Source organism: Columba livia, chromosome 2 (genome assembly GCF_036013475.1).
Source record: "Columba livia isolate bColLiv1 breed racing homer chromosome 2, bColLiv1.pat.W.v2, whole genome shotgun sequence".
In the NCBI taxonomy this organism is placed as follows: Eukaryota; Metazoa; Chordata; class Aves; order Columbiformes; family Columbidae; genus Columba; species Columba livia.
The window spans coordinates 132,219,286-132,234,550 of NC_088603.1; the positions used below are offsets into that span (position 1 = coordinate 132,219,286).

General features: G+C 37.4%; 1 protein-coding gene across 1 annotated transcript in view; it reads left to right on the forward strand.

The window, feature by feature from the left end:
- ZBTB10 (zinc finger and BTB domain containing 10) overlaps nucleotides 1-14,694 on the forward strand; it is a 28,379-nt gene extending 13,685 nt beyond the window's left edge. Inside the window, exons 3-5 of the mRNA XM_005513665.4 lie at nucleotides 6,758-6,931; nucleotides 9,075-9,250; nucleotides 11,966-14,694. Coding sequence (XP_005513722.3) covers nucleotides 6,758-6,931; nucleotides 9,075-9,250; nucleotides 11,966-12,271 — 656 coding nt within the window. The 3' untranslated portion in view covers nucleotides 12,272-14,694. The remainder of the gene's footprint in view (nucleotides 1-6,757; nucleotides 6,932-9,074; nucleotides 9,251-11,965) is intronic.
- The last annotated feature ends 571 nt before the right edge of the window (nucleotides 14,695-15,265 follow it).

The following is a 15,265-nucleotide window of genomic DNA, read 5'->3' on the forward strand; positions in this document are numbered from 1 at the left end:
TTGTGGTGGTGTTTGTTTCTTGTTGTTGCTGGGGGTTTGTATGTTGGGGTTTTTTGTAACAGAAAGAGAAAAAAGCACGCAAGGTAGGTTGATTGGGGAGGAAGGTTATGTGGTATCTACAGACTTTTTCTGCCTGAAAGATATTTTTTTTTCTCAGTCTGATGGAAGTGCAGGCAATACATTCACTTTTAAAAATTATTGATCCAAAGTGCCAATTTGATTTTTCTGCTGCCTCATTTATGAAATAGTGATGATGATGGCTGCAGATCCCTAAATAAAGAATACCAGGGGCTGTGTTTCTTCTTGATTCATATGGTGAGCATAACTCTGGCTACAAAAGTTAGCTGTGCTATTTCTTCAGCTGGTTTCCCTCCTGCTTCTCAAAGATATAGCTCAGTAAATAAAATCTAATTAATTTTATCATATGCTGAGCAGTGAAAGTGTTCTTACTCCAGATGTTTTAGATCCTTTTGGTTTGTAGCTGATTTTCAGAGTAGTGTGGAGCTTTTCTAAACTATCATGATTAGAATACAACTTACTTTAAAAAGATATTTTTTTCCCAGATAGTAATTTCTCTAGAAAGTGAAGTCCTGTTTTTATCCACAGCCCATTTATCTCCTACATGCTTGTCTTCACATGCCTACCCATTCCCATGTGATATTTATGAACTTTAAAGGCCACTAAAGGACTTTTTAAAAAATATCCTTTATGCTTTAGCTGACATATGGTATAGAAATACAACGTTCATATTTAACCTGTAGGTTTTCTGTGTTGGTGAGCCTGTTTGATTTAGTTACACCACTGTAACTCCCTGTGAGAGCACTCTTATGCTAGGGTGACTTTGTCATGTAAGAGTTTATGGAAGTATAAATCGATCAATTGCTGTTCAATTATTCTGGGTTTCTAGGTTCTCTGTCCTTGCAGAGTTGTTTTGCTCACTGCCCAATCATTTACTCTATGTGCACATTCTGGAATTCTTGTGTATGGAACTCTGAGTTGTTGGTTGGGGTGGAGAGAAGCATACAGCATTTCTTACTTGTGCCATTTTTTGCCAGGTATCAGTAAATATATGCAACCAGAAATACATTTATAGTGTAGAAAGTTTATACTAAATGTAGAATACTACAGCATAGCAAGCTGATAGCCTACATTTAACCTGAAGGTCATGTTAGTACTTGTAGTACACGTGTTGGTAGGACTACAGCTTTAGCAGGCAATTCCACTTTCACCACACCAGCCTTCACTGGTGCAGCTTTATTAGGTATTAGCTTCATCCCGTCATACTGGAAACAATGGAGAGGGGAGTTACAAGATCAGAGTTGCCATTTTTACTGTAAAAGTGTAGCCACAGTTGCAGAACTTGGGTATTCCCAGGGCTCAGAGGCCATTGAGGGAACATTTTTAAAAATATGATCTTTAAGGCTGGAAAAAAAACACCTTTGTTAAGCAGCAGTTGTTTTTCATGGTCAGTCTACGGAAAGTAAGAGATGTGTCAGAGTTCCAGTATTTTACACATTTGCTTGATTGTGACTTGAGCTGATCCCCTTTCTTTAGGGTGCAATGTTGCATGTTACTTGTTAAGGAGAGTGTGACACCACCCTGTTAAGCTTGGTTTGTCATGTACTCACAGATCTTACTATTCAGAGATCCCAAGGGAAGTGTCTGGGGCTTTGGGGGGGTTTTTGTTTGGTTGGTTTTGGTGGGTTGTTTGTTTGTTTTTGGTGTGTTTTTTTTTTTGTTGTTGTTGGTTGGTTGGGTTGGTGGTTTTGGTTTTTGTTGGAAGGTTTGCATTTTTTATTTTTTTGTTTTGGTATTTTTACAGATTTGTGTCTGTCTTGTACCTTTCTTCAAAGCCCAGGGTAAAGATAAACTCCCTTGTTATTCCTGGACAAAGTTGGTCTTGGGCAAAGTAAGTCTTGAATTAATAATAGCAAGATGCCAATTCAGCACAAGGGTTTTGGTCTATTATGTTATTGCTTCTTTGACCATGAGGGCAGTTGCGTTGGAACAGATTGCTTAGAGGGTTTATAGAATCTACTGTCCTGTAGATATTTAAAACTTGGCAAGGTCCAAAGCAACATACAGTCCAGCTTTGAAGTCAGCCTGACTATGAACTGGAGGTTGGACCAGGTGACCTTCAGAGGTTCTTTCAGACCTAAGTCTTTGTTTGAGTGTGATAGTCCCCGAGAACAGTAACTCCCCCACAAATAAATGATCTGGGTGAGGAGAGCTCTTACTGTCTTGTGTTTCACTGATGTAATGGGGAGGGAGCAGCAAACAGCTTTCTTATGTGAATGGCACACCTTTCTCAGGGAATATATGATAAACATTGAAAATGCATGTGGATTATATATTTGACATCAATTGATAGTCATCTGGCAGGGTTAGTTGGTGATAAATCTGCCTCTGTAGTCAAGGCAATAAGCCATTTTTTCATGAATGAGAAATAGTAAAAATTATGAGCAATTGGGAGCAGTACATAGAGTATGATTGCATTGACAAAATGTTTTAAGTTTGTCTGGGCCTTCTGTTGCAAGAGGCAGTTGAGAAGTAATATGCTTTGACCCCTTTCAGAAGCAAGGTTAAAGATGTGAGTAATACTCTAGGAACAAATGGACTACAATATATTTTCTTGCCTCCACCTTCCCAGTATATCAGTCTTGGCAGTGCTGTCTTTTCTGTCACGTTACCTAACGTAAACAACAAATCCAGCTCTCTGAACAACAATCCAGATTGGATCAGTAGGTTAGCACTGCTCTCTTTACAATCCTTGAAACGTGTGGCCTAATTGCTTATCCTGTCTACTTTGTCATTTTTAATTGATCTGAATGAGCAGTCAGTGTTAGAAAACTTGGTGGAAAAATAGTATTCCCTTTTTTCTCCTCTTTTGGCACTGTTTGTAGTTGTAATATGTATAAAGAAAACAAAAGTTCATTACAGACAACTGTATCTAATGTGAAATTTTGTATCTTCTCCCTCAGTGCACCCTACATCCATATCCCTTTCTACAATGACCTGTTCAATGGCTGCTATTGTTGATCTTCTCGTTAATTTTGATCATCCCCCCACATGAGATTCCCCATCTCATTTTCTTCCCAAAAAATTAGCATATTTCTGGTTACAGAAAAAGACCAAAACTTGTCAAACTGAAGATGTTTCTGCTGAGATGTCTTCTCTCTTTCTGGTGATACTCCCCTACTTTTTGCCTTTCGAAACTGAAAATCAGCGTGTCTGACTTTTGCTAATCCTTTTTCCTGAGATCAAACACAGTAGAACATAAAATCCTTCCATAAAGTTTTTGTTAGTTGTGTAGAAGCCTACATAAACACTTCATTGTGTATTGGACTTTCTGTATCTCACCTCAGTTTGACATATTGAGAATTCTAGAGCTGATAGTTAATTGGCTTATTTGTATCCTGTTTTGTAATTTTGTGGAGTTTCTGGGGTTTTTTTTGGTTTTTTGTTTTTTGTTTTTGTTTTGTTTTGTTTTTTTTAAGATCAGGTTACTGATAGAAACCTCTTCTCCAGAGTAGAAGAATGGGTAGGTATTGGAGGCTAACTGACATTTGAATTATTAACTTGCACCTCTTTTAAGAATCAACTAAATTGTAAATAGTTATCCTTAGATCAGAGGAAAGTTGTGGTCAGATGGCCTGGTCTGGAGATATAGAACATTATTGATTCTAATTAGCCTTTTTTTTTTTTTTTTAACGTCTTTCTCACTGCTGCCTGTATTTCCCCCCTTTTTACCACTAGTCTACCAGTACAACTGCAGATGTAATTGCTTTCAGTCTCCTATTGAAATCATCTGGGTTTAGATTGACAGGAGCAGGTTAGGTGGTGACTGTATCTGTGGTTTTGCAAGCAGGTTTCAGGGGGCAGTAGCCTGCATGGGAGGAGGAATGGGAGATGTTAGGAGCCACGGGGGTCCGTAACATCTTATACTTGGCTCAGCTACAGTCAGAAGATTATCTGACTTTAGGCTGTATGTACACCTGGATAAAACAGTGGAGGCTACGTATTGCACTTCCAGTTCCCAGTCTATGTGTATGTAGTTCATGTCCTCCCTATATGGATGAACCATTAGACATTAAAATGGCCTTTTTTTTGTTGTTTTGTTTTGAATGCATTAGATGTGTGCTTAATCTAGAAAGGAGATTTTCTAGGTCAACTAATTATTTGAAGAATAAGCATTAGGTTTAATTATGATCTACTTAGTCCTGTACTGCGAAGAGACTGAAGTGTCTGTAGCAACCTCTTATCTCTTGTGGTATCTGTGCCAATGTTCTTTCGTGTTACAGCAGGCCTTCTCTTCAAATTGGAAGCTATTATCTAGACTAGACTACAGCTCCTACGTCTATTTGACTGTGTGCAGAGTCTTATGCTAAGATCTAGACCTGTGCAGGGATCTGAGCTCCCGTCTTCCTTCAAACTTCAATACCAGCTGTGAGCATAAATGTTCCTAATGAAATTTAATTGGTGTTCTCTTAAATTGAGAAGAACTGCCAAGGTGACAGTGTTACAAATGTGCTCAACTTGGTCAGTCTTTGCATGCTTATTTTGAAGGAAGCTGTGCAATATTGCTTATAGACAGCATATACATTACATTTGTGAGCAGTCAAGATTTGGTCTGTTGAGCTTAGATATTCCTCCTGTAGGAGGGAGAAAAAGTGATTAAAATACTTCAATCACTCATCTTCCACTGGCTGACTAGACAGGACAGTTCTGTTAGAGGGGAAAGACCTATAAAGAAAAGGTCTAATATTTTAAAAATATTATAAAAGTTGTTTTAATTTTTCTCTGCTAGATCTTGATGTCTGCTTTAATTTGGAGGCTTTTGGGCTTGAGGTCAAGTCATCTTTGCTTTTACCCAGACCTGTACAAGACTGTTTCCTCACTAATCCTTTCCTGTGTATTACAAAAGGAAGTTTTACTGCTCACCTCAAAGGAATGTATAGCTGGCATGTCTATGGGGTATCTGTGTTATATTCCTTGAGCTGTGGTGAGATGTCATTGCTGGAGTCCTAGCTTCAAATAGTGTAAAGAGTTCTTGCCTATTTTGGACATAACAGCTATAGAGTAACTAAATTAAAAAATTTTGAAATATTTTCCTCACTTCTCTGTTTTCTTTAAAAAACAGATTTATTCCCTTACCCTCCCCCTTGTTTCTTTTCTGTACCAAAATAGCTAGGTGGATGAGCCAAAATACTGGGAATTCTCTTCCTTTGTCCACTCAAGATCTGCTTTTTAAAAGCTCCCATGGAATACCTAGTGTGGCAGTCGTCATCCAGCTTTGCATATCATTTGCCACTGTGTAACAGATAGGATGGACCTGTAAGCTTCCTATTTGTGAAATTATTTCCTTTTGAACTGTTGTCTTATGTTGCAGATGAAACCACTGCTGCCAACTGTAATACTGCCAGAGCCATAAATGAAACTACTGTATATGTCTAATCTGTATTCTTTTTCCAGTAAAACTGTAAGTTGCAAGTGTTTGAGTGTGTGGCTTACCACTAGCTGTGTGAAATTCTAGTTTACACTAAGAGAATTTCCTTTCCTGGAAAAATACTTAGAACAAGCAGTATAGAGACAAAAAGTCTTTGGACTACTCAAATATACAGTCTCAGGCTTGAAAGCAAAAATGTATCTATTTGCTATGAAGCCCTGCTTAAGGGTTGTCGCAACAGTGACATTGTGAATTCAGTGTGAGGACCCAAGCACCATCCGGACAAACAAAAGCAAATTGCCTGTTTCCACTGCAAACTTGTTTATTTAACAACTGTGTGCCTGTGAGGAAAGTAATGGATTTATGAGCTCATGTTGTCCAACAAACTCCCGTCTTGGGGATTGGGGGGGGGGGGGAAGATTAATTTGCACTCGTGCCAGAAGAATCTTTGACCCACAAATATGATTTTGTTAAATGCCTAGTGCAGCTTTCTTGTGTACTATTTATAGTTCTCTGTGCTGTGTAATAGTGATTACATATTCACTTATGCAGTTCCTACTTATTACAAAAGTTTAGAATTAAACAAGTGAAGATCTTCTTTATAAGGCACTGTTCAATTCTGAATTATTTTGTTCTTTTAAAGAGGGGGGAGAAAAGCTACAAAGACCATGCAAACTGCTTTGAGAGATTGTCTAAAGACCAAATGTAACCACACTAACTGGTCTTTTGAAATGGTATATTCCAAGTAACTGTGGTCTTTTGAATTGATGTAGTCATAGAGTAATGGAGATGATTATTCAAAAAGGGATTTTAGACTTAGCTGTAGGATATTTTGTATAAATAAAGGTATTTAAAGCACTTTAAATACCATGGAGACATTTTAAGGCAATGAAGAAAAACACACCTCCAGTAGAAAATGTTTACTTTTGTACCAACTGGACTGCCTGTGGTAGACCAGATGAAGTCATTGCACAAAGCAGTTGTAAAGAGAATCAGTGAAAAACTATTCAGCCCAGTCGTGATGATAGTGAGGGAATAAATGTTTGTACTGTAAAAGTTCTTGTAGTACGGAAAAGGCTTTGAAGTTTTCTCAGAATGGAGAGAAGTGATGCTGTGGAGAGAAGTTCAAAAGGTCTAATTTCATTGAAATTAGGAATGCAGTTATTTCTTAACTTCAGTATAGAACATTATGTGGAAAAAAAAAATTATAATTACTATTTTAAGGTTTGAAATTTTTTTGTCACAGTTTAAAAAGGATGTGTATTTTGCTAAACAACCTGGGAAGCTAACATTCGGTTGTGTCTGTAATAGGTACTTCAAGTGACTTCAAGTATGGACTGATGCCAGGTACTTCAAGTGACTTCAAGTACGGACTGCTGCCGGGCACTTCAAGTGACTTCAAGTATGGACTGCTACCGGGTACTTCAAGTGACTTCAAGTATGGACTGCTGCCAGAATCGTGGCCAAAAGAAGCTTGGGAAAATGGCAAGTATATCTGATGGAGAGGAGGAGGTTTTTTGCCTCTGATAGGGATTCTTTATCTTCTGTGTCACTGCTGGCAATATTTGATTAATTTGTTTAGAGATTTAGATGATTAAGTGTTTACATAATCTTCTTCTATATTATTTGCCTTTCCGCATAATGTAAATAGGAGCACTTCCTTGGAGGGAGAGAAAGGAACTCAAATGTATGGAAAAGTAAAAACAGAACATGATTTATATCAGCTCTTGTGTTTGACCTGAATATGAAGGTAACTGAGGTCTTCTATGATCTGAAAGCTTTCTCCCAGTTAGTAAGCTAACTGCAGATATCTGGGCTTTGAAATTGAACATTTAGATGAAGATATAAAGTTAAATAGAATTTAAAAGTAGATCTCAGAGCATACTTCTTGCTATTAAAAATCAAAAACTCTTTGCAGTAAAGGCTTTGGATTCAGTGCAGCCATAACTAAAGCCCTCTTCAGTCAAACCTGTGTTATGTAATCTACCTTTTAACAGCTTATGTGCTTTGCTTAATAGTACAAGCAAGCAATTACCTATAAATATTTTTCTGTCTGAAAACATACCAAAAAACCCACCACATCTGAAATAATTACTGCTAGATCCTTAAAATACATAAGGTCTTCAGTAAAAAGAGGATCTTAAGGACTGGGTGACAGTAATGCCTACCTCTTTTCTGTAATACTTTGAGCTACTACTGGGATGTGGTTTCTGGTTTACTTTAAATATTTTGGTTTTTACAGCAGAAGAAATTGGGTCATTGGAAGGTGAAATTCACTAGCAGGCAAGGGATTAGAACTCCAGTCTTGGGAGATCTGCCTGTTCTTAAACCATTTAATTTCCATATATCTTACTGCTCTTTCGTCTGCCTGTCATACCCCTGTTGATGTGTATAAGACTGCAATTTGAAACCTTTTTTGAATTTACTTTTCATGTAAACTGCTATGTGACATGTTAACATGCAGCTTAACGTGAGTGCTCCAACATACCAAGGCAAGCTGTTGAATATTAGCGGAGAGCGGAGTTTAACTTCCATGTTATGATGCATTTTGAAGCTGGGAAGAAGCCCATTAGATATAGGCATGCAGGCCTGTGCCCATAACACACAATGACTTTTGCCTTCTTCCTGACAGCAAGAACATGAGAAACTCTTACGCCTATAATCGTGTAACCTTAGCCTGTGCTTTTGAATGCTTCTAGATGGTTATGATCATGTTCATAAATTATCTCACCTGTAGTAAGTTGAGTCAGTACCCTGTTCTCAAAATACTCTTTGTGTTTCTTTGTGGCCTTCTTCATAGCTGTCACAGCATCCTGTGCTTTCCTGTTTCACACAGTAACAGCAGTTGTAGTAAACCTGGTTTTGCACTTATCCTTTGAGCAAGTTGTTATCCTTGGTCCAAGCATATGTAAATAGGTCTCTTCTATGGTAAGGAAGAAATGGGATATTGCTACTTCCAGAAGTATTTTCTGCTTGCCATTTTTGTTTGGTTTTTGTTTTTTTTCTTTTACAGTTAGACCAAAGTGGATTTTGGGTAGAGAACAGCAAAGATCTGAACCAATAACTTCACTTTTTAGCTATTTCAGAATTATGCTACCTCTTACTGTCCTACTTATTTTGCTGGTATTTGTTCTTGCTCAGTTATACTTTCTTTTTTATTTATTTGTAGAGTCAGGTCTTGGCAGGCAGCTCCTGTACATGGTTCATAAATAGAATGTTGGGAGAGAGGGTGGTAACTGTCTAAATACTGCAGAGCTAGAGGGTTTCTAATGCAGAATAAAGTGTTTTCTGGTATGGGTGACCTCTAGAAAATTAAATATTGCTAACTTGTAGTTAGCTTACTCTGTTTAATGAAACAAGAGTTCTTCTCAAAGAATTGACCTGTACTTTTGTAGTAAAAAATCATCGGTTACAAGTAGGTATTTTTCTAGCAAGATTATACATACAGAACCTATGAGTATTTGTGGTTTCTGCAGGCAGGCATTGTCCTGATTTGGCTGATTAAAAGTCATGTGGGTGCTTTATTGTTTTGGCACCTGCTTATTTTTGTGCACCAGGCAGAATATATTGGAAGAGGATTTTTTTTTTGTTTCATCATTTTTTCTCCTGATGGCTCCTTTTCTTTTAGGTGATTCCTCTGCTTTAATCATGAACAAGTTGAAGTGTCCACACTGTAATTATGTAGCCAAATACAGAAGAACACTAAAGAGACACTTGCTCATTCACACAGGCGTGAGATCTTTCAGTTGTGACATCTGCGGGAAGCTGTTCACTCGAAGAGAGCATGTAAAGAGACATTCCTTGGTGAGTAACCTCAAGTGTGTGTATGTACGTACGTGTATGAGTGGGGTTTTGTGGGTTTTTCAGATGTTTTGGTAGTTGGGAGAGACACTGTTCTTTGATTTGCTCTCATGTCAATTTGTTTATCTTAATCTGAAATGGATGAAGATAAACATCTTTTTGTGATAACTATACCTCTCATATTGGAAAATGCAGTATCAGTTAAGACAGTTAGTGGAATTCCAATAGTGATAATTTCAAGATGATTTTGAAAGTGACATGATAAAGACATCCGGTATATGTACGTATTTTGTGGATAATGAAAGGGAATTTTGGTGGTAGAGATGCACAGCTTGTTCTATTAATATAATGCCACGTCGCTATTTGCCCTGAGGACACTTGTTAATCAGCAATTGCACAATATCTCAGGGAAGTTCTGAAATACTTCTTTCACAATTAGACAAAGCTATAGTATATAGTATCTGCTTTAAGACTTAGGAAAGAGTGAACAGTATCTGAGATGCAGAAAGTAAACGTCCTTCCGACTTGCATTCTACCAGTGCCATCGTCAGCAGTTGAGCTTACCCTGTCTTATGCATGTTGCATAACTCAGGAATTGACCTGAGTACTGTTTATCTGAGGATCCAGAGAAAATATTATCTCTTTGGGTATTTTGCAGCTATTTTGTGTCTAGTCTGTAAGGAAATTAAGACTTCATTGTAGTATTTACTGTCTAAAATCCAAGATGTGTTTTAAGGGAATAACAAAAGCAAGATCGTATTGGTGGTGAGAAGGTAATACCATTTTTCCATGCTGTGATTGTAAAAAACTCGTTTTGTGACATGTTTTGCAATTACTCAGAATAGGTTAGTATGTAGAATGGGGTAAATTGCACTTGTCCATTTTGGTAGCTTTCCTCAGTCCTTTTAGAATCAATGAACCACCTTCCTCCGTTATGAAGGTGTGCCATAAGCCTCCATAGCTTCCTTGCAGTTGGCTTTTTGTTTATCAGTGAGCAGAAAAAGTGCTTGTGAGCTTCCAAGTGTTACCAATGCAGATGCAGAAAGAGGTATAAGTCTTCCTAACTTTCTTTTCTAGCTTGTGCCATCAGGAAATGTACTTTCTGTTAGCCAGCAGTAGTATTAAAAGAAAATAATAATCTGAGTCATATCAGGATATAATTGTAGAAGATACTTACAAGGCCACTGTAGTAATTTTAAGTATTCCTTCAACTGCTCTGCAAGTAGGAAAGACATATGTTAATAGCTCCTACGTAAATCTTAGAACCAGCCTCTTCCTTATATTCCACTGGACTTATCGTAGATACACCCTGTTCCTGCCGCCATCCTTCCTCCTCCCACACCACCTGGTGAAGGCTTAGATGCCCGCAGGGACAGGAGTACCTGTGATGTTACTGAGTCTGAAGGTCATTTTATTCTGCAGTGTGTGTAGGTGACTGTGGTGATGGGGCTGGGCAGAGGAGGCCAGGTCATTATCACCTTGGTGGTGGTGATACCGTGTAACACGTCCCAGCAGCTACTCTGCTGCTTCCTTTGTGGCTCACCAGAGAAGAGAGCAGCAGTGGGCGGTAGTCGGTCTACCAGGAAGAATAGAGTGGGACTCTGGTTTCTGGCCTGCAGTATCTGACTGGGTCTTGTAGCCGAAGATCTCTTTTTTTTCTTTTTTTCCTTCCCTCCAGGAAAGGAGATGCAGTCAGAATGGGTGAAAATAGCTATAGAATGAGCTCAGCCCAGCCCTGTGCTTTAACTGAAGTGTGTTCTCCCTGATGGAGTCAGAACATGTTTGGGTTTTGTTTTTCTCCATTCAACAAACACTTCAAACATTCTGCTTTGTGTGAAAAATTATCATAACAAGTCTAGAGGCTGGTTAAAAAAACATGTAGTATCAGCTCTACAGATTATACAGAGAGACTAAAGTAACTATTTGTTTCTTGACCTTGGGAGATTTTTTCCTCAGCTGGGTGGTAATTTGTTTTATTTAAAATGGCAACTTTTTCGATATGACCTCAAATGAGACAGTTACACACATAGTTGTATCTGGTGTCCCTACAGCAGATTACAAGAAACAAGTCTTCAACTTAATTTTTTCCAAGATGATAACTATTATCCATAGCTGCTGAATTCAGCAACCTTGTACAAGTAACATTTTCTCAAACGTATGGTTAGTCAATAGCAGACTTGTAATTTTACACATGAGCTCACTCTACATATAAGATAAAAAATTCCCCAAAGGGGCATGGAAAGATGATGTTGGGTGTGGTTTTGTTGGGAGGGAGGTGTGGAAGGAGGATCTTGCTCTTTGAATCCACGTAGAATTTAATAGCTCTTGCTTAATGTTTCTAGGCCTTAAAATTGTAAAGGTGATTTTCTAAATGAGTGTTGTGTGGAAAATAAGTGTTTGCACTGTTCTCACTGCCTTTCAGAGTCTTGTTTTGTACAGCGAGTAGTCAAACAGTGAACACTCCCCTGCTTAGGGAGCAGGCAGCTACTGGGCTGCTGCTGGGCAGTGAGCAGCAAGTCTGGTTGTGGGCAACAGCTCAAGTCATCAAAATGGATCTCTAGGAGTACTTCTTTCTCTGAACAGCGCTGGGGTATCTTTCAGAAGAGTTCAAAAAATGATTTTTTGTACTAGTAATTATTATATTAATAGTTTTCTAGTTCTATGTGAAAATACAACCTGATACACGTATTTTCAGCTGCTAATATTTTTCTTCTGTAGGTGCACAAAAAGGATAAAAAGTATAAGTGTATGGTGTGTAAGAAGATTTTCATGCTAGCAGCCAGCGTTGGAATAAGACATGGATCACGACGTTATGGAGTTTGTGTAGACTGTGCAGATAAATCTCAACCCGGAGGGCAAGAGGGAGCAGACCAGGTGCAGGACACAGATTTCCCTAGGGATGAAGAGTATGAGGAAAATGAAGTGGGAGAAGGTGATGAGGAGCTTGGAGATGATGTAGAAGAACAGAACGACCAGTCTCGATGGGATGAACCTGGGGAAGTTTGTATGCCTTTAGATGACTGACGGAGCATATGACTTCATGGTGCCGCCAGTGGACACTATATGGATTGACTATTTGGATTTTTGGACTGAAGGCTTGCGAAATATGGTACAGGCTGGATGGTAGTTATGTTGCTGTGAAAAATGTAGGGTCAAAGCCTTATAGCAAAAAAGGATTATTAATTTTTTTATTATATTTACACAGGACTGTACAGCATACAACCATTTGGTTGAATTATACAGAGTCCTCACATCTACAGTCAGTTATCAAAAGAAAAATGTATTTTTTATTATTTATAGGATATAGCTACTTGGGTCCTATTCAGACATAGTAGTAACTGTACTTATGTTACACATTCATGTGTCTGTAAACATGAATGAAGAAAATTGCAACTTTGTTTGGAAATACAAAGACAGCTTTCCTAAATCCACTTGTACTTTGTCAGTGAACCAGTGAAGCTAATTTGGGCTAGTGGCTCCTGTTTCCACAAGCATGTCTTTGACATACAAACCTTACCTCTCCTGTACTCTGATAGGTGAAAGCCAATCATTTAAATATGCATCACAGATAATGCCGACACCTTATTGAAATTTGGTTTTAAAATTATTTGCTCTATGCCGGCAGGCGGTATAGGTAATAAGCACTGGAGAAGTTAATAATGGCATTAATTTAGTGTCTGTTTCTTCATAGTTTTGAATTTTCAAGAAGGTTGTTATTGACTCATCAGTTCCAAAATGTTCTTGCAGAAGAAATGACCAATAATGGAAATAATAGACTGATCAGAGCATGGGTAACTCTTCTGCCACTTAGTCAAAAGAGAGAGTCATGCTAAAAGTATCTGATGTAATGATGTTTTGTCCCTCCTCTAAGCCCCATCTTGTCTCAGACTTTTTTGCTTCCCTGGTTTATACCTCAGTCCCACAGAATAAAAATACCAGGAATGGAGAAAGTGTCATATTAAACAACTTTTTGGTTGATAATTTCTTACTTGTCTGGTTTTTGCCTAGATTATGTGGTATGAGTTGGACACTAGGCTATTGTGCCCATTGTTCGTCATTAAAATGAACACAAACTATTTTTTATTCTTTTGTACTTAATGGGTTGTTGCTAGTGTTTAATATAAACCAATTACACTTAAATTGTTGACTTAATTTGCTGATTTTTTTTTTTTTTTTAAGAAAAATGAAAAGTCCAAAGTGAAATAATGCTCTTGAGTTGTCTGTTTATCAGGATGATTTGCTCCCTATGCTCTTTATTTCAAATATTCTAGGAGGCATTGAAACTTGATTTTTTTGTAGACATGTGGATACTTTTCCTAAGCTTGTAATATTGTACCAATGATTTCAGGCCTCTTTCATGAGGAGGGGAGGGCATTACACCTTCATCTTAAGCTCCTGTGTTTTGTCTGGTCTACAGCAAATGAATTCAGGCAATCATTGGAACAATACATACGATGTACTATTAAATCACGATGAGTAAATACGCAGAGCATTTATCATGACACATAGCTAGGCCAGTGTGACAGTGCTGTATAAAAACCAGTTGAGGGTCACCATATTTTCAGCTTTGTTTAATTTTAAAATGAATATATTTTTTCCTATTTTATATCAGGTAACTAAATTATGCTAGTTGTGTGGATAACTTTGAACTGTGCTTTGACGGACAGAATCTTAATGGTGCTCCATCTGATCAAAGTTGGTATGTATTTAAAGAGACGAGCTTTACTGTTTTCCTTTACATCAGTAGAACAGTAACACAATGTTAAGGAATTGTTTTTGCTGATTGAAGCTGAGATGAGTTTGAACTACAGTTATATGGGAATTAAAATGCCTTTTTTTTTTTTTTTTTTAATCATCCACTTGTTTCATTGGTAGTTTCCACATCATTGTGAACCTGACAGACGATTAGGTTTTTTGGGGAGGGTGGGGAGGGTGGGGTGCCTTTTTTTACACTGAAGAATACATCTTATTCTCATTGTTCTAGACTGAAATGAGTAATGTGTAATTCTGGTGGGGTCCAAAGTAGAAATTAGTTGGGAAAAGATGATATGAATGAAGAAGTATTTTAAACGTTAATGTTCTGCTTTGTGAATATGTAAGTATAGCATAAAGATTTTTCCATCCCATTTATCCCCTTTAAAACCATAGTTTACAATTGGTAGATCTGTCTATATATATAAATATATATATATATATATCTGAAATTCACCTAAATTAGAATACTGCTCACTTAATGCTTAGAAACTGGACCTGGCTCTACATTCTTAATGTATTTTCTTTTTTTTTGGTTTTGTTTTGGGTTTTTTCCTCAAGGTATGAACTTATTCTCTTGGAACTGAATCTTCTTTTACTGCTTAAATCATTTATGTATATCTGGTAAATTATGACCAAATTTGTTGTTAGACTGCATACAGTAAATTGAAATATACACTTGGTACACTACAGAATTGTTGTGCTTTTGTTCTGGTTATATTTGCAAAAGCAGACTTTAATAGAAATCAGTGTTATTTATAAATATTCAGTTATTATTCACTGGCATTAATATTCTGTTGCATTGTGACAATCCCCTTTTCCTTGGTAATATTTAACTGCTTGCTTTTAGAAGTTGCATGTAGTCACCCTTGGTAGGATTGAAGAGAGAGGGATGAGTATTGAAATATGCTACTAGCTCTTCAGCAAATAGTGTAAAATAGTTTAATGGAAATCTGCTGTTCTTGTGTTGGAGAACCAAAATAATTTGTTTGGATTCTATCTGCAGTCTGGATTTTCTGAGCTGGTTGTTCAGAAGTTATTTTAAACATGTTACTTTGATTGGAGAGCTCTAAATTAATAAAAGTAAATTTCCTAAGAATTACCTTAAAAGGGACAGCTCAAGTTTCTTTACTGTTACAAAAAGTAAGAAGAGATTTCTGTTTGTACTAGGAGGTATCTTCTTTTAACGCTGGAGCTCTGCTGTAGTAACATGGCAGGGAATTTTAGACTGGAGTTTGGGTTGGTTTTGGTTTTTAAAGGAGTAGT